Source organism: Haliotis cracherodii, unplaced genomic scaffold, assembly GCF_022045235.1.
Source record: "Haliotis cracherodii isolate W230 unplaced genomic scaffold, xgHalCrac1.p SCAF_3, whole genome shotgun sequence".
NCBI lineage: Eukaryota > Metazoa > Mollusca > Gastropoda > Lepetellida > Haliotidae > Haliotis > Haliotis cracherodii.
Window position 1 is genome coordinate 66538441 of NW_027266286.1, and position 20717 is coordinate 66559157.

Genomic DNA, 20717 nt, shown 5'->3' on the forward strand with positions numbered 1-20717 from the left:
CAAAAGGCACCACTTCAGTGCTGGGTTAATGTGTATACGAAGTTTTGCGAAAAAATATTAAACGGTTTCTGAGTTATGGTCCAGAAACGGTGGGAACGCCGATGCCGACGCCGACGCCGACGGGAACCGTGCCAAAAACAATATGTCTCCCTCCATTCTGGGGGAGACATAATAATATGTATCCCGCCTAGGGAGGGAATAAATTTTTCCCAGGTGAATAAATGTCTCATACCCTGCCACGAGCAATACAGGCTCCACGTGGATATCTGGACAGAATAATTCCCTTATACCCCGCTTCAAAGCAAAAAAGCTGTTTTCCATCAATTTTGAATTTGTTTTAATTCATTTACAATGTCAAATGAAAACATGTTGGTTAGATAAATTTGTTGTAGCAGGATCACTCGCGATACATGGGGTTAAATGGTGAAACCGCGGAGCACTTCGCGTTAAACGCACATCATGTCACTGAGTACATGTTGTAGTGCCCAGTATAGGGTAATCGATGTATACTGTCATTTATGAAAATATTGGTTCACGCCGAAGTCTACAACAGGTGGTCGTCATGTCATACATATTTCATTGTGAAGCATGTGATCCTATCTAGCCTCAGACATGAGCATGTATCAATGACAGAAACTGCAACCAGACACCACATGACCACCATAACCATTATCAATTTCCATTTTCCCACTCAAAAACATATGCATCCCCTTTAAACCATGTGCATCCCATTCAGAAACAGCTGTCAGCTTAATTAATATGTCTGTGAAAAAAATGCCTCCTATTCTATAACTGCCTGTTGTAACAATGCCTCCATTTGACTAAAAAGCCACAGGCAACTACATTTAGACCAATGACTACAACATGTAATATGGATTTAGATAACATATAGATGAAATAAATTATCAAAACGCAAATCATTAAAGTGCATGTCAACTCAACTTTGCAGATTTAATACTTCAGGGCATGCTTAATCACAAATACTTGACCAAAATCACAAATTTGAAAAACTGAAATAGTGTAAAACAGACAACAAATAATAATAACCTAAATCGTCATGCAAATGAAAAAATCTGCCACTGGGGTCCAAATCGCTTCCCCGTGTTTGTCGCGCTGGGCAAATTCAATTATCGTGTCGGCACCCTGTCTGCTCACTTCTGCCTCAGATTTGCAAATATTAGCAGGCTAGGCACCGCTTCACCGGCAGCTGTGGACCACACCCCCATATAGGTTTGTTTGGGGAAGCTGATAACAGAGTGTGTGATTTCAGCACTTTCACATTTAAATACTTTCTAAAAATAGATTTACGAATGATATCAATTTTCACTCTCTCGGAAAATCAACAAAATCACAATCAATTTTTTCAGATTTCAGTAGAACACGAATATAACGAACACGGATAGAGCGAATAAACGGATACAACAAACTGTTAAAAAATTTGTGATTTATCTCCTATATATTATCATATAAAATTTACGTACATAATAAACTCTCTATAGCGAACTAACGGATATAGCGAACTGATATCTGATCACTAACAAGCCCATCTACCACTAAATAGTGACGTGTATAGCGAACTCAGAAATCTCACTCAGTGTCAAGTGTCACTGACATTTGGCTGTATGCAATCAGAGGCGAATCAATACAATCGCGGCAAATCAACACAATCACTGGTGACGATTCAACATGTAGCGCGGGAAGTCCCTAAGGTGACTGGTAAAACTGTTCCTTACGTACAAATATCCCGCAATAACAATCACCTGTACCAAAGTGCTACGCTTATGGTTCTTATAATCTTAAATATATATATAGTGAAAGCTGTAAGCTAAAATAGCACGATATTGGAATATATTATTCTGACAAAATAGTAATTTCAGATACAATTTCTTCCGACCATTGCATCAAAATGTTTTGAAGTTATATCATTGGGTATTTTTTACTTTTTAACTGAATCACTGGTAGATGCGGGAGGAAACATGTATAAACATGTATGTGTATTGTGGTCGTCGTCATTGATGCTTATCAAGGACGACAGAAATCTTAGTTAGATGCGATAATCAACAATTACTAATTGTAAATATTGTGAAAAACAATAACACTTGCCATTGTTGAATTGTCTTTATTCAAATACAACAACTGAAAACTGAAGTACCGCAAAAATTAGAGTCAGTCAGACAACATGTATATTTATCTAAACCCAAGCTTAAAGATCACAACATCTCGGCTGATCACTAAATGATATCTGTCTAATAAGCTTTGGCATGAAATCTTAACAGAAGAACCGCTTATTTATCTACAGCAATGCTGTGTGATGAGTAATGAGCGATTGGCAGTGTATCAGGCGGGCTGAAAAACGAATCATTTGTGCACAGGTGTATGCTGTAATGAAGCCATGTTGCATTGATGCCGCATTCATGCAGTGTGAGAAAGATGCAGTATGTGCAAGCTTGTGAGGTCCAGGGTACATGGTCCAGGGTACATGGTACAGGGAACATGGTCCAGGGAACATGGTCCAGGGTACATGGTCCAGGGTACAAGGTACATGGTACAGGATACACGGTACATGGTCCAGGGAACATGGTCCAGACAAAATATTCCAATTAGTTTGTTCAGCTATCATGGTTAAGCTGCAATGGACTGTTAATGTGACCAAGCTTGTTCCTACACTAACTGCTAGGAGGCGCCACTTACCATTGGAGAGACTATGTCTGAGTGATGCCTTCACCAAGTCGATGCCAGTCTGCGATTGTCTTCGCTTTTCATTATTGACGTTGTCTTGAATCCACTCCCCTGTTAAACCCTTGAGTTGCCTGGAAGAATATTTCATACCAAAATCATTTCATATATAGAGGTCATATTAAAAATAATTCCACAATTATTCCGAAGGGCGATATCTGCTCCATGGTATATGAAATAGATACGACCCAAGTGATGTATCTGTGTTCTCCATAGGGACGTTACATGGAATCCAATTTAGGCAATGTGTCATAAAATAGAAAATTTTTGTTGATGATTTAAAGCTATTTGGCGAATGAAAACAAAATGTCCCAATTTCAATATACTGAAACAAAAAAAGCTAAATTAAAGTATTGAATTTTGTAAAGAAAATTCAGCAGATGAGGACCATATCTCTCTTCGTCTCCCAATGGGGATTCCAGATCTGAATAGGTCCCCAGTACCCCAAGCTTGTCCCCAAAGGAGATTCTGGTTCAGAATTAGTCCCCAGTACCCCATGTTTGTCTCCCAAAGGAGATTCTGGTTCAGAATTAGTCCCCAGTATCCCATGCTTGTCTCCCAGGGGGAATTCTGGACCAGAATAGGTCCCCAGTACCCCATGCTTGTCTCCAAATGGGGATTCAGGATCAGAATTAGTCCCATGCTTGTCTCCCAAAGGAGATTCAGGATCAGAATTAGTCCCCAGTACCCCATGCTTGTCTCCCAAAGGTAATTCAGGATCAGAATTAGTCCCCAGTACCCCATGCTTGTCTCCCAAAGGAGATTCAGGATCAGAATTAGTCCCCAGTACCCCATGCTTGTCTCCAAAAGGAGATTCAGGATCAGAATTAGTCCCCAGTACCCCATGCTTGTCTACCAAAGGAGATTCAGGATAAGAATTAGTCTCCAGTACCCCATGCTTGTCTTCCAATGGGGATTTAGGATCAGAATAGGTCCCCAATACCAAATGCTTGTCTTCCAATGGGGATTTAGGATCAGAATAGGTCTCCAGTACCCCATGCTTGTCCCTAAATGGGGATTCAGGATCAGAATTAGTCCCCAGTACCCATGCTTGTCTCCCAAAGGAGATTTAGGATAAGAATTAGTCTCCAGTACCCCATGCTTGTCTCCAAATGGGGATTTAGGATCAGAATTAGTCCCCAGTACCCCATGCTTGTCTCCAAATGGGATTCTTACTCAAAATTGGTCCCCAGTAACCATGCTTGTCATAAGAACTGAATAAACAGGATCAGATGGTATGTGACTGCACCTAGAGTTTGCACAATGTCATCTTCGTATCTCTGAGTGGGCGTTCAGGCTGTGACTTCTCTAACAGTGTATCATCATGCCTAACTTAATATTACACTTTCCCTATATAAGCTGTGGACGAGCTGTATTGAACTTTTGGTGTGTATCCCAGACATGTACATTGCACACGTGTCACAGAATTAGCCATGTTCTACCATCATAGAGTACACCAGCTGCTAATCACTGCTAATTTATATACCCTGTCAATAAAGCAATCTGGAATGAAGAACATCACCAGCCCATACACAATCCCTACATCTGCAATAAAAATGTGTTTGTCTTCTGTTGCTTTTTAAACACCGCTTTTTGGTATTTACTCTAGCACAGGCCGCCATTTTGTATGTTGACATGGTGCCAAATTATGATCACCAAATTGGTGGTCATAAAATGAATTCATTTCTGAAGTCATAAAGTAAGTACGATAATGGTAATATATTTCCTGTAATTTAATCACTAATTAACTGTGTTTCAATTCACTAGGTTTAGTTTTGTCAACTTCAGTGTGTTGATTCAACAATCTCCAATGCATGCCTTCTGAAACCCTTGCTATCAACTGTAGAAACAAAGGGAAATTTTAGTGTTGACTCAACTTATCCAGTGATAAATTACTGTGAGCACCTAGAAACATTGTTTGCCAATACTGTATGACAACAGTAACTGTCAGTTTACGTATTACATCCTGACTGGTACTTACACTTGCTTATAGCAGAGAGTGCAGAGCCATTTCCCTGTCAACAGACTCTCACGGCAGACGCCACACACTCGGAACTTGCACTGGGAGCAGACGTCACCTGTGTTGAAGATGAACCCGAATGGTTTGTGACATCGTGCACAGATCTTGTTGAGGTCATCGCCATCACGGATCACACTCTGAAGTCTCAGGTTGTGTATCTCACTCCGTAGCTGACTGTGGAAGCAAAACATATTTCAAGTGAGTGTGTGAGTGAGTATGGTTTTACGCCGCTTTTAGCAATATTCCAGCAATACCACTGCGGGGGACACGAGAAATGGGCTTCACACACTGTACCCATGTCAGGAATCGAACCCGAGTCTTCGGCGTGACGAGCGAACACTTTAACCACTAGGCTACCCGACCGCCCCACATATTTCAAGAGAATCTTATCAAGATAATGAATATGGCAAACGACAAATTATTCCAACAATTATGCTGCAATTATGAGAAGAAAAAATGGATTCAAAATTAATGTTTGGCTGGTTGACAAATTTCTTTATGAATACTGGTATATTACCACCAATCGTATACTGGTATATTACCACCAATCATATACAACTAGAGCCCCTGTATTACCTCGCCCAAATAACAGCAACACAACCGTCTCCTTAATCATCAGAGTGTGAAGCCCATTTCTGTTGTCCTCACAATGATGTAGCTGGAATATTGCTAAAAGCGGCGTAAAACCATACTCACTCAATCACTTAATCATCAGAAATCTCTGCTAAAAGAAGCATCCATTATAAAATTCAGACCATATCTAGATCATGAGCAGACCGCCTCAGTGGTCAAGTGGTAGAGTGTCCGCCCGGGGAGCGGAAGGTCCGGGGTTCAATCCCCAGCCGCGTCATACCAAAAGACATTAAAAGATGGTACTTGTTGTTACCTTGTCTGGCGCTCGGCATTAAGGGGCTAAAACAAGGACTGGTGGGCTCGGAGTCAGTATACTGTGTCTGAGTGGGGTATTCATGTTAAACTGCGGCATGGTATCTCAGTGAGCTAGCACTATAAATCGGCATCAGTCTGGACTAGTACAAGCAGCCACACAAACACACACACGTACATGCACGTCGCTATATAAGTGCAATAATCTTGGACACAACGTTAAACCCCATTTCACCTCACCTAGATCATGAGCATGTGTTTATGAATCGATATCAAATAGTGATGATACCAGGTGTTCTCCAAAAGGTGAGCATATCCTGCACCATCTGTGGCACCCATCACAAACACATGCAAAGGCAACTACAAAAACATGGGGACACATGGTACAAGTCAAAATGTGGAATTGCATTTGCCATTTTTATTACTGTTGTAACCCTGATCATGCAAGTTTTGAGTAATAAGTTGTCTGATGCTCTTTGAAATATTTTTGAGAAAGGGCATACTCAACTGAATCTAAAAAATGTGAAATGTAGACACCAGAGGCTGGGACTTGGATAGATGAAGTCATATTTCTTGTCACTGTCTTGTGGATATTTTTTTTGTCAATCGGAATCTTCATGCATTGATCAGGTTATGAAACAAATGAGGCAGTTTCACTGGTCTCTTTTATTTCTAGTTCTGGTGGGTAAATAAGTCCAAAGGAATTGCCTAATTCACCATTATCATCATGTTTTTGGGGTTGTTTTTTTGTTTAACATCGCACTCAGCAATATTCCAGCTACATGACGGCCTGTAAATAATCAACTTTGGACCAGACAATCCAGTGATTGATATCATAAGCATCAATCCACGCAATTGGGATCTAAGACATGCATCAACCAAGTCAGCAAGCCTGACCACCAGATCCTGTTAGTCGCCTCTTACAACAAGGATGGGTTGTTGACGACCTATTCTACCCCGGAATCTTCACGGGTTACCATTATTAGATGATATCAGATCACTGGTAGTACTGATGCTTGGTTTGGGCAGATTTTCTCCTCAGTTAACATAATGTCCTTATATGTGGCATTATTTGATATGTCACGCATTACCAAGATCAAACAATTGATGTAGTCATGTTTACATATAATAGTCATGTTATTTAAGGCCTTCTCAGTGGGAATTAACAACTACAAACATTAAATGTAGGCCAGCCTGGTTTTGGACGACAGCTGGCTCAGACAGAATGGGTTTTATCCAATTCTGTTTCCTCGATCCTTTTCAGTTTGTGCGTTCTACCAATGACATCATCACGCACTGACTTAACCCACTCTGAAGGACAACCAACATCTTCATCTTCTCTTCTGGTCCATTTTTTGACATATGCATAGACAGCATCCACAGGTTCTTAACAATATTTTTGTCCATCTCAGCAGTAAACCAAAGAGATAATACACTTACATGCAAGCTTGAAATATATTGAATGACTCTCATGGACTGTCATGTATAACATGGATGCAGATTTAATTACCTGGGATTGGTTATGACGGCTGATTAGTGTGAAGAGTACCTACATGAATAGGAGGCCAACAGGAAGGAATGCCTGGGCCCCGTTCCACAAAGCGATCGTAACGCTAAGACGATCGTATCTCCCATACTTTAACATAGACTTAAGGCAGTCATGGCATCAGATTGCTTGATGGAATGGGTCTCTGGCTGATGGTGTTTGGTGGGGGTGGTGGGGTAGGCTTGTGGTTAAAGTGTTCGCTCATCACACTGAAGACCCGGGTTCGATTCCCCACTACTTCCATCACCCATCCATTCTCCTACTCACTCTATCACCCACACATTCTCCCACTCACCCACTCACTCCATCACCAATCCATTCTCCAACTCACTCAATCACCAATCCATTCCTCCATTCACCCACTCACACCATCACCAATCCATTCTCCAACTCACTCCATCACCATTCCATTCTCCCACTCACCCACTCACACCATCACCAATCCATTCTCCCACTCACTCTATCACCAATCCATTCACCCACTCACTCCATCACCCATCCATTCACCCACTCACACCATCACCAATCCATTCTCCCACTAACACCATCACCCATCCATTCTCCCACTCACTCCATCACCCATCCATTCACCCACTCCCACCATCACCAATCCATTCTCCCACTCACACCATCACCAATCCATTCTCCCACTCACTCTATCACCAATCCATTCTCCCACTCTCACTCCATCACCCATCCATTCTCCCACTCACTCCATCACCCATCCATTCTCCCACTCACTCCATCACCCATCCATTCTCCAAATCACTCACTCCATCACCCATCCATTCACCCACTCACACCATCACCAATCCATTCTCCCACTCACACCATCACCAATCCATTCTCCCACTCACTCTATCACCCATCCATTCTCCCACTCACTCCATCACCCATCCATTCTCCCACTCACTCCATCACCAATCCATTCTCCCACTCTCACTCCATCACCCATCCATTCTCCCACTCACTCCATCACCCATCCATTCTCCCACTCACTCCATCACCCATCCATTCTCCAAATCACTCACTCCATCACCCATCCATTCTCCCACTCACTCCATCACCCATCCATTCTCCCACTCACTCCATCACCCATCCATTCTCCAAATCACTCACACCATCACCCATCCATTCTCCCACTCACTCCATCACCCATCCATTCACCCACTCACTCTATCACCAATCCATTCTCCCACTCACTCACTCACACCATCACCAATCCATTCTCCCACTCACACCATCACCCATCCATTCTCCCACTCACTCCATCACCCATCCATTCTCCCACTCACTCCATCACCAATCCATTCTCCCACTCACTCACTCACACCATCACCAATCCATTCTCCCACTCACTCCATCACCCATCCATTCACCCACTCACACCATCACCAATCCATTCTCCCACTCACACCATCACCCATCCATTCTCCCACTCACTCACTCACACCATCACCAATCCATTCTCCCACTCACTCCATCACCCATCCATTCTCCCACTCACTCTATCACCCACCCATTCACCCACTCACTCCATCACCCACACATTCTCCCACTCACCCACTCACTCCATCACCAATCCATTCTCCAACTCACTCAATCACCAATCCATTCTTCCATTCACCCACTCACACCATCACCAATCCATTCTTCCATTCACCCACTCACACCATCACCAATCCATTCTCCAACTCACTCCATCACCAATCCATTCTCCCACTCACCCACTCACACCATCACCAATCCATTCTCCCACTCACTCCATCACCCATCCATTCACCCACTCACACCATCACCAATCCATTCTCCCACTCACACCATCACCCATCCATTCTCCCACTCACTCCATCACCCATCCATTCACCCACTCACTCCATCGCCAATCCATTCTCCCACTCACCCACTCACACCATCACCAATCCATTCTCCCACTCACACCATCACCAATTCATTCTCCCACTCACTCTATCACCAATCCATTCTCCCACTCACTCACTCACACCATCACCAATCCATTCTCCCACTCACTCCATCACCCATCCATTCTCCCACTCACTCACTCCATCACCCATCCATTCTCCCACTCACTCACTCCATCACCCATCCATTCTCCCACTCACTCACTCCATCACCCATCCATTCTCCCACTCACTCCATCACCCATCCATTCTCCCACTCACTCACTCCATCACCCATCCATTCTCCCACTCACTCACTCCATCACCCATCCATTCTCCCACTCACTCACTCACACCATCACCAATCCATTCTCCCACTCACTCTATCACCCATCCATTCACCCACTCACTCACTCCATCACCCATCCATTCTCCCACTCACTCCATCACCCATCCATTCTCCCACTCACTCACTCCATCACCCATCCATTCTCCCACTCACTCCATCACCCATCCATTCTCCCACTCACTCACTCCATCGCCCATCCATTCTCCCACTCACTCCATCACCCATCCATTCTCCCACTCACTCACTCCATCACCCACACATTCTCCCACTCACTCACTCCATCACCCATCCATTCTCCCACTCACTCACTCCATCACCAGCCCATTCTCCCACTCACTCACTCCATCACCCATCCATTCTCCCACTCACTCCATCACCCATCCATTCTCCCACTCACTCACTCCATCACCCATCCATTCTCCCACTCACTCACTCCATCACCCATCCATTCTCCCACTCACTCACTCCATCGCCCATCCATTCTCCCACTCACTCACTCCATCGCCCATCCATTCTCCCACTCACTCCATCACCCATCCATTCTCCCACTCACTCACTCCATCACCCATCCATTCTCCCACTCACTCACTCTATCACCCATCCATTCTCCCACTCACTCACTCCATCACCCATCCATTCTCCCACTCACTCACTCCATCACCCATCCATTCTCCCACTCACTCCATCACCCATCCATTCTCCCACTCACTCACTCCATCGCCCATCCATTCTCCCACTCACTCCATCACCCATCCATTCTCCCACTCACTCACTCCATCACCCACACATTCTCCCACTCACTCACTCCATCACCCATCCATTCTCCCACTCACTCACTCCATCACCAGCCCATTCTCCCACTCACTCACTCCATCACCCATCCATTCTCCCACTCACTCCATCACCCATCCATTCTCCCACTCACTCACTCCATCGCCCATCCATTCTCCCACTCACTCCATCACCCATCCATTCTCCCACTCACTCACTCCATCACCCACACATTCTCCCACTCACTCACTCCATCACCCATCCATTCTCCCACTCACTCACTCCATCACCAGCCCATTCTCCCACTCACTCACTCCATCACCCATCCATTCTCCCACTCACTCCATCACCCATCCATTCTCCCACTCACTCACTCCATCACCCATCCATTCTCCCACTCACTCACTCCATCACCCATCCATTCTCCCACTCACTCACTCCATCGCCCATCCATTCTCCCACTCACTCACTCCATCGCCCATCCATTCTCCCACTCACTCCATCACCCATCCATTCTCCCACTCACTCACTCCATCACCCATCCATTCTCCCACTCACTCACTCCATCACCAATCCATTCTCCCACTCACTCCATCACCCATCCATTCTCCCACTCACTCCATCACCCATCCATTCACCCACTCACTCCATCACCCATCCATTCTCCCACTCACTCCATCGCCAATCCATTCTCCAAATCACTCACTCACTCCATCACCCATCCATTCACCCACTCACTCCATCGCCAATCCATTCTCCAAATCACTCACTCACTCCATCACCAATCCATTCTCCAAATCACTCACTCCTTCCATCACCCATCCATTCACCCACTCACTCCATCACCAATCCATTCTCCAATTCACTCACTCACTCTATCACCAATCCATTCTCCCACTCACTCTATCACCAATCCATTCTCCCACTCACACCATCACCAATCCATTCTCCCACTCACTCCATCACCCATCCATTCTCCCACTCACTCCATCACCCATCCATTCTCCCACTCACTCCATCACCCATCCATTCTCCCACTCACTCCATCACCCATCCATTCTCCCACTCACTCACTCCATCACCCATCCATTCTCCCACTCACTCCATCACCCATCCATTCTCCCACTCACTCACTCTATCACCAATCCATTCTCCCACTCACACCATCACCAATCCATTCTCCAACTCACTCCATCACCAGCCCATTCTCCCACTCACTCCATCACCAATCCATTCTCCCACTCACTCCATCACCCATCCATTCTCCCACTCACTCCATCACCCATCCTTCACCCACTCACTCCATCGCCAATCCATTCTCCAAATCACTCACTCACTCCATCACCAATCCATTCTCCCACTCACTCCATCACCAATCCATTCTCCAAATCAGTCACTCCTTCCATCACCCATCCATTCTTCCACTCACTCACTCACTGCCTCCTACCTGGCTCTTGTGTCCTGTTCTTTCCGTAGTTCCTCATCCCGTCGTATCACACTCAGTATGAGCGTCTTCTCCTCCTCCGTTAAACCCTCCAGATCAATCATCTCCTCCATTGCTGTCTAACAGTGTGGAGGATATCCTGTATATTCCACTTCTACACACAAAATTCCTTTGTAGTAGTTCTGTTTACAACCATTGCTATCTGTCTACTCACAAAAAAAATCCATTTTGAAAAAGACAGCTGTCACACAAAAGGTCTTCTATCTTGGCTATCCAATTCCACAGATACAAACAAATCATATAATGTTGTTTTTTTCATATGGTAATTTTCACAATATACACAAAATGGAAGACTTCTAAAACAGGTACATAAACACAAAACAAAAACTGGCTTATTGCGTGCTGTAACTTGTAAAATGTTTTAATGATGTATCCGATATGACACTAAATGCGTGCACCAATCTCCAAGGCTGTGTGATGATCTGTGGTGGCACCAGTGCAAGGATGCTATGGAAGACTGGCAGACATAAGGCACAATGGTCAAATCCAGGACACCAGGTCTACGTCATCTGCAACAACCATGAACACAGCGTGACATTTCAAGTCTTGGAACATTTGCAAATACAATTCATTATTCTTCCAGTACACATCACTGTCACTCAGCCTGTGATAAATTAAATGTTTTTCACTTAATCAGCAAAAATCAATATGCACAAGGTTTATAATGTCACTAGTTTCATATGAGATTGTATCAGTGACCTTATCACCAAGTGACAGTGTAATATCAAGAATGATTGGCACAAATTCAGGAAATTAAATGTCATCGGGGAAATATCATCAATAACACCTCTTACAAGGCTATCATCAGTATTACCAGAATGTCATGTTTTGAAGTTGACATCTGATTCTGGGCATTTTTTATCATATTATCAATTAAAAGATCTTTCTTCTTTTGAGTTCTTGACTAAAACCACTTCCTCATGATTTTTTTTGAAAAACTTCATTGTGTGATAACGTTCACTCCTTCGAAATCTATATCTGACAACAAAATGTCCTAAAATAATTTTCATTAGTACACTTTGTAAACAATATACCTAAGTACAACAATGCCTTTTCTTTTTACAACAGTACTCATTTCTTTATCCATAAACATAACATACACCAGACTCATATACCAAAATAATATTCTTTAGCACACTGTTTGAACAATATTCCACAAAGCCTATCACTTTTACAACAAAACACATTTCATAATCAATCATATTCCATAAGTATAACCGTTGAGAAACTCAAATAATGAATCTGTCACAGAAAATATTTCCAGATAAACTTCCTACCATGAATATTCCCAGAGTGAGACAAACGGAGCTCCACACTGCTTAAACTATCCACAGTTGTGTTGCTAATTTCCTTTACCTCGCAATCTGCAGTCAGTGGACTGACACTGTGGCATTTACCATAATGCTTAGCGCTCCACCCACATCTCCTATACTGGTAATTGTACTTGATGGAGCAATGTTGGTTATACAGCATGCAGGACAATATGGCTCGTAGCGCCCTACATGTACTGCCAGTGCAACAGTGCACTGCCAGGGTACAAAGAAGTTTGTTAGATATGCCTCTGGCAACAGGTGCTCTCAACAACCGGCTTAATGTGACGACCACACATTCATTGGTAATAATATCATAAATATTTGCACCAACTCTGGCTGGGAATATTTAAGAGTTGATCGGAGGCTGAACTAATTATACGCCTCGGCTGGGAGCATCTTTAGGCCCTGAATGACAAATGTTGAACTCAAACAGCATATTTTCCCTGCAGCAGTGTGCAATTATACCATGTCCTGATGAATCAGTGGACAATGGTTGTGTGGTGTCGTGATACAGGGGATAATACAATAAATACCGAACATTCCTTCACTTTAGCTCTCAGGTTAGGTGTGTGTCATGACAAACTATATCACAACATTTAAAGACTGAATACTGGACCATGCGTTATAGAAATTATAGTTGTTTACCTATTTATCTACTTGGTGTATACTCATCAGTATTTTTTAACATACAGCTTGGCACGGTCTTAGTCTGATCATGTGACCTTGAAAATAAAAGCAGCAAACCCATTTCCCTAAAAGCAGAGTCTGTTGTACGATTCCAGCTGTATCACAAACATGTGTTACCGTATTCCAAGTAATAAGCGCCCACAGCGATATTTGCTAAACTGTTGGCTAGTGAACAATCCAAATTAGCACCCCTTCCGATTGATCAATGTACACATGACTTATTTATTCGTGTATAATACACACTTGTGTATTATATACACCTTTAATTATGGGCAATTACATTCTGGAAAAATATATGTCGTATATAAATATTTCAGGTTGTCAGCATAACACACAATATTTATCTTTCAACTCGTTTTATTTCACCAAAGTAATATTCAAATAAGAGCCCCCTACTTCTAATTTTGAGAGCGCTCTGGGCGCTTATTTGGTCGAATACGGTAATGTATCATTATCAAATAATGATGATTCCAGATTTTCACGAAAGTTTCACGTATCCTGTTCCACTGGTTGCACCTGTCACAAACACATGCAAAGGCAAGTCAATTGTCTACAATAACTGGAACGTATGGAACGAGTCAAAACAGAGAATTGAATCAGACATGAATTGATTCACTCATGAGTCAAATTTGAAAATGTCCCCCACATGTCTACCATGAAACATTTTGAAAGCCTTACGATGGCCGTGAAAGTTTGTAATCCTGATAAAAGACTACTCTTTGAAATATTTGAAGAATGAGCATGCTCGGTTGTTGAATGTTGAAGTGATCCCTCTTGTGAATGGATACCTTATTGTCGCTCGGAATCATTATGTATTGATCTAAATATAAAACAGATGAGGCGGTTTCACTGGTCTCTTTAATTCCAGTTCAGATGGGAAAATCAGTAGAAGGGAATTGGTCTTTTGGAGCATAACTGAGCGGTAACAGGAGCTTAAATTGGCCCTATTCCTGTGTACAGAATTTGACAATCTGAGCAGAATTCCAAATTCATATGCATATTAATCATTGAGACAGGGATTTGGTGGTACATGTGTTGGACCCTACAATGTATCTGTCTTCTTATGGGGCTTTTGAAATCCAGCATAAAAGGTAAATGGAGATATCTTCAGGTCAAGCAAAAAGTTGAAAGTGAATGAGTATGGTTTTACGCCGCTTTAGCAATATTTCAGCAATATCATGGTGGGGGACACTAGAAATGGGCTTCACACATTATACCCATGTGGAGAATCGATTCCCGGGTTTTCGGTATGACAAGCAAATGCTTAATCCATTAGGCTACCCCACCGCCCAAAAGGTTGCAAGTACTGATGCCTGGTTTGGGGCAGATTGTCAGACAGGGGGTGCCAACCCCTCCTCTTTGGGCATCCAGCATACCATTTAATTTGTCTTGGCAACCAGCTTAAGAACTCTCAAGTCAAAACAGTATACACAGCTGGTAAATTGGACTGGCATACCATGTAATTTGTCTGGGCAACCAGTTTAAGAACTCTTAAGTCATAACAGTATACACAGCTGGTAAATTGGACTGGCATACCATTTAATTTGTCTTGGCAACCTTAAGTCATAACAGTATAAACAGCTGGTAAATTGGACTGGCATACCATGTAATTTGTCTTGGCAACCAGTTTAAGAACTCTTAAGTCATAACAGTATACACAGCTGGTAAATTGGACTGGCATACCATGTAATTTGTCTTGGCAACCAGCTTAAGAACTCTTAAGTCATAACAGTATACACAGCTGGTAAATTGGACTGGCATACCATTTAATTTGTCTTGGCAACCTTAAGTCATAACAGTATAAACAGCTGGTAAATTGGACTGGCATACCATTTAATTTGTCTTGGCAACCTTAAGTCATAACAGTATAAACAGCTGGTAAATTGGACTGGCATACCATGTAATTTGTCCTGGCAACCAGTTTAAGAACTCTTAAGTCATAACAGTATACACAGCTGGTAAATTGGACTGGCATACCATGTAATTTGTCTTGGCAACCAGCTTAAGAACTCTTAAGTCATAACAGTATACACAGCTGGTAAATTGGACTGGCATACCATTTAATTTGTCTTGGCAACCTTAAGTCATAACAGTATAAACAGCTGGTAAATTGGACTGGCATACCATGTAATTTGTCTGGGCAACCAGCTTAAGAACTCTTAAGTCATAACAGTATACACAGCTGGTAAATTGGACTGGCATACCATTTAATTTGTCTTCGCAACCAGCTTAAGAACTCTTAAGTCATAACAGTATACACAGCTGGTAAATTGGACTGGCATACCATGTAATTTGTCTGGGCAACCAGTTTAAGAACTCTTAAGTCATAACAGTATACACAGCTGGTAAATTGGACTGGCATACCATTTAATTTGTCTTGGCAACCTTAAGTCATAACAGTATAAACAGCTGGTAAATTGGACTGGCATACCATTTAATTTGTCCTGGCAACCAGTTTAAGAACTCTTAAGTCATAACAGTATACACAGCTGGTAAATTGGACTGGCATACCATGTAATTTGTCCTGGCAACCAATTTAAGAACTCTTAAGTCATAACAGTATACACAGCTGGTAAATTGGACTGGCATACCATGTAATTTGTCTTGGCAACCAGCTTAAGAACTCTTAAGTCATAACAGTATACACAGCTGGTAAATTGGACTGGCATACCATTTAATTTGTCTTGGCAACCAGTTTAAGAACTCTTAAGTCATAACAGTATACACAGCTGGTAAATTGGACTGGCATACCATTTAATTTGTCTTGGCAACCAGTTTAAGAACTCTTAAGTCATAACAGTATACACAGCTGGTAAATTGGACTGGCATACCATTTAATTTGTCCTGGCAACCAGTTTAAGAACTCTTAAGTCATAACAGTATACACAGCTGGTAAATTGGACTGGGATTTCAACTAGAATGCATGACCTAAAGCTTGGGGCTAAATATTTTATTGATTTGTATCTCTGTGCCAGAAAGATGAGAGGAAAATTAAATTTCTACATTGAAATATCGGTATCTGTGTTCAGATAAACAGTTCATGGCATCCAGTGTACGCCAGCATCTGGATCCCCACCTGACACGGCTTGACTGACATCCGGTGTACGCCAGCATCTGGATCCCCACCTGACACGGCTTGACTGACATCCAGTGTACGCCAGCATCTGGATCCCCACCTGACACGGCTTGACTGACATCCAGTGTACGCCAGCATCTGGATCCCCACCTGACACGGCTTGACTGACATCCAGTGTACTGCAGCATCTGGATCCCCACCTGACACGACTTGACTGACATCCAGTGTACGCCAGCATCTGGATCCCCACCTGACACGGCTTGACATCCAGTGTACGCCAGCATCTGGATCCCCACCTGACACGGCTTGACTGACATCCGGTGTACGCCAGCATCTGGATCCCCACCTGACACGGCTTGACTGACATCCAGTGTACGCCAGCATCTGGATCCCCACCTGACACGGCTTGACTGACATCCAGTGTACGCCAGCATCTGGATCCCTACCTGACACGGCTTGACTGACATCCAGTGTACGCCAGCATCTGGATCCCCACCTGACACGGCTTGACTGACATCCAGTGTACGCCAGCATCTGGATCCCCACCTGACACGGCTTGACTGACATCCGGTGTACGCCAGCATCTGGATCCCCACCTGACACGGCTTGACTGACATCCAGTGTACGCCAGCATCTGGATCCCCACCTGACACGGCTTGACATCCGGTGCACCACAAAGGGTTGGCCACAATCCAGACAGCTATACGCAAAACGTTAAATTGGTTGGTTGGTTTGTTGTTTAACGCTGCACTCAGCAATATTCCAGCTGTATGACGGCAGCTGTAAATAATCGAGTCTGGACCAGACAATCCAGTGATTAATATCATGAGCATCGATCCACGCAATATGGATCGATGACATGTATCAACCAAGTCAGCGAGCCTGACCACCCGATCCCGTTAGTCGCCTTTTACGACAAGCATAGTGACCTTTTAGGTCAAGTATGGGTTGCTGAAGACCTATTCTACCCCGGCGTCTTCATGGGCCACAAAACGTTAAAAGTACTGATGCATGTTTTTTGCCGATTGGTTTTGGCCAACTGTGAGACATCCACAAGGCTGATAATTTTTCCCACCCTAACTGGTGTACAGTTGGGAGGACTGTCTGTTTGCCAGGTGCAACCACAATGACAGCTTAAGGAGCTGATGACATTCTCATAAAACGGACATACTCATTCACAAACACCAGATGTTATCATTACAATGTCGTTTGATGTGTCATGATAATTGATTTTCTTCCCCTATTATGTGTACACATGGTGTAAGTGTAGAAGTAGAAAGTAATGCTATTCCACACATGAAGACTCTCACACAAAGCAGACACATGGTGATTCCTGGCAAACAGTTTTGTAAGTCAGTTAAACTGGGGACCAGACCCTACATTGGCAGCTGAGTACTTGGATGGGTGAGAAACAGGAATGACCAACTCTCATCTGAAAGTAGATTCGTGAAGATCCGGGATAGAATAGGTCTTCAGCAACCCATGCTGTCTGTAAAGGCAACTATTGGGATCGGGTGGTCAGGCTCGCTGACTTGGTTGATGCTTGTCATCATATCCCTATTGCGTGGATTGATGCTCATATCAATTACTGGATTGTCTGGTCCAGACTCGATTATTTACAGATTGCCGTCCTATAGCTGGAATATTGCTGAATGCGGTGTTAAACAAACAAAATAAACGTCTGAAAGTGTCTCACAAAACTCAAACAGGTTGTTTCATCTTCACACTATTAACCACTGCATGGTTTGCGTGAATTATACTCACTCACTTCTGCATGAGTGGAGCAGACGGCTACATCCTGAAGGATCAATAACTCCAATAAATCCATCTCACCTTTCAAGTCTATTCTATTTAACAGCAGTTCCCACACAAAGCCACAATCATTTGTCTCTCGAACACATCCGTTCAGATAACAGTAACCTAACAATTTTATGGGGCTAAAGCCTGTAAAAACATATCTGGCGGAAAATTGGCAAATTGGGATATCAATCTTTCCTGTAGTGTCAGTCATTATGCTGCATGACACACAACTGTGTCAGCTATGTACACAGTGCAACAAACAATCAATACACTCTCACAATCAGCAGAATACGATCCTGATCTTTATTTCTTACAGGAACACAGAACCTATGTAGTGTTTGTTTCATGCCTATTCAGATATTTCAAAGCATGAAACAAAAACTGTAATGGATCTGGAACGAACTATGAACAGAGGTAACTATAGACAAAGGTTGAGCAGAAAAGTTTCAACGGGGAATTTGAAATGAATGAGATGAGTAGTTGTAACAGAACTGTGTCTGCACAGACACCAGGCACATAATGAACATGCCTTGTGGCAACATGCTCAAAACTTTTCGTTAAGGAGAAAACACGCCTCCAAGGTGTTGGTTGAAAGTGTAAACCCTTTTGGGGCAGGGAACATTCCTAACAAAACTGAAGAGAAATATTTTCTCCAACTCAAAAACTGTTGACAGAACATTTATTAATATTTGTTTAAGATTACTTGTATAAAAGTGTGTTACCACAGTCAACAGAGAGTTTGTCAAATATATCTGACAAATATGTACGTGTTATACGCTACACATGATACCTTCTAATGGACCATATCTTCAGCCAGCTCTGTGGTCTAATGGTTAGAGTGCCTGACTACTGATCAAGAGATTGTTGGTTCATTCACATCATCCATTATGAAAGAAATTCAATTCTTGTTTTTTATTTTAGAACATTAGATGTCTGAAACACTCCAAATTTCATCTGCTAGTCAAATCATCAGGTCTCATGAGGATCAAGTAAAACCTCGTACCCAGTCTCGAGGAACACGTAAAACCTCCTACCCAGTCTCACTAGGAACATGTAAAACCTTGTACCCAGTCCCACGAAGAACACATAAAACTTCTTACCCAGTCTTACTAGGAACACGTAAAACTTCTTACCCAGTCTTACTAGGAACACGTAAAACTTCTTACCCAGTGTTACTAGGAACACGTAAAACTTCTTACCCAGTCTCACGAGGAACACGTAAAACCTTGTACCCAGTCTCACGTGGAACACATAAAACCTTGTACCCAGTCTTACTAGGAACACATAAAACCTTGTACCCAGTCTCACGAGGAACACATAAAACCTTGTACCCAGTCTCACGAGGAACACGTAAAACTTCTTACCAGTCCTACTAGGAACACGTAAAACCTCGTACCCAGTCTTACTAGGAACACGTAAAACCTTGTACCCAGTCTCACGAGGAACACATAAAACTTCTTACCAGTCTTACTAGGAACACGTAAAACCTCGTACCCAGTCTTACTAGGAACACGTAAAACCTCTTACCCAGTCTCACGAGGAACACGTAAAACTTCTTACCAGTCTTACTAGGAACAAGCAAAACCTCCTACCCTGCCTTACAAGGAACAAGCAAAACATTGTATCCAGTCTTATTAGGTAGAAGTAAAACCTCCTACCCGGTATTAGTAGGAAGGAAACTTCTTACCCAGTCTTACTAGGAACACGTAAAACCACCCAACCGGTCTACCTAGGAACAAATAAAACCTCCTACCCGGTCTTACTAGGAAGTAAAACTTCTTAACCGGTCTTACTAGGAACATGTAAAACCATCTACCTGGTCTTTCAAGGAACAAGGAAAACGTCCCAACCGGTCTTACTAGGAACAAATAAAACCTCCTACCCAGTCTTACTAGGAACACGTAAAACCTCCTACCCGGTCTTTCAAGGAACAAGGAAAACCTCCCAACCGGTCTTACTAGGAACAAATAAAATCTCCTACCCAGTCTTACTAGGAACAAGTAAAACTTCTTACCCAGTCTTACTAGGAAGAAGTAAAACCATCTACCTGGTCTTACTAGAAACAAGTAAAACCTTCTACCCGGTCTTATTTGGAAGTAAAACCTCTTACCCAGTCTTACTAGGAACAC

The 20717-nt window shown here is 43.0% G+C and overlaps 1 protein-coding gene across 8 annotated transcripts in view; it reads right to left on the bottom strand.

The window, feature by feature from the left end:
• LOC139473859 (uncharacterized) overlaps window positions 1-20717 on the bottom strand; it is a 122732-nt gene that overhangs the window by 81559 nt on the left and 20456 nt on the right. For 4 of the 8 annotated variants that reach the window (XM_071256638.1, XM_071256635.1, XM_071256636.1 and 1 more), the window contains exons 1-4: window positions 12990-13065; window positions 11656-12221; window positions 4718-4930; window positions 2692-2810 (exon numbers count right to left, since the gene is read on the bottom strand). In XM_071256638.1, coding sequence (XP_071112739.1) covers window positions 2692-2810; window positions 4718-4930; window positions 11656-11765 — 442 coding nt within the window. In that variant the 5' untranslated portion in view covers window positions 11766-12221; window positions 12990-13065. The other 4 variants (XM_071256631.1, XM_071256633.1, XM_071256632.1 and 1 more) reach the window with 2 other exon arrangements.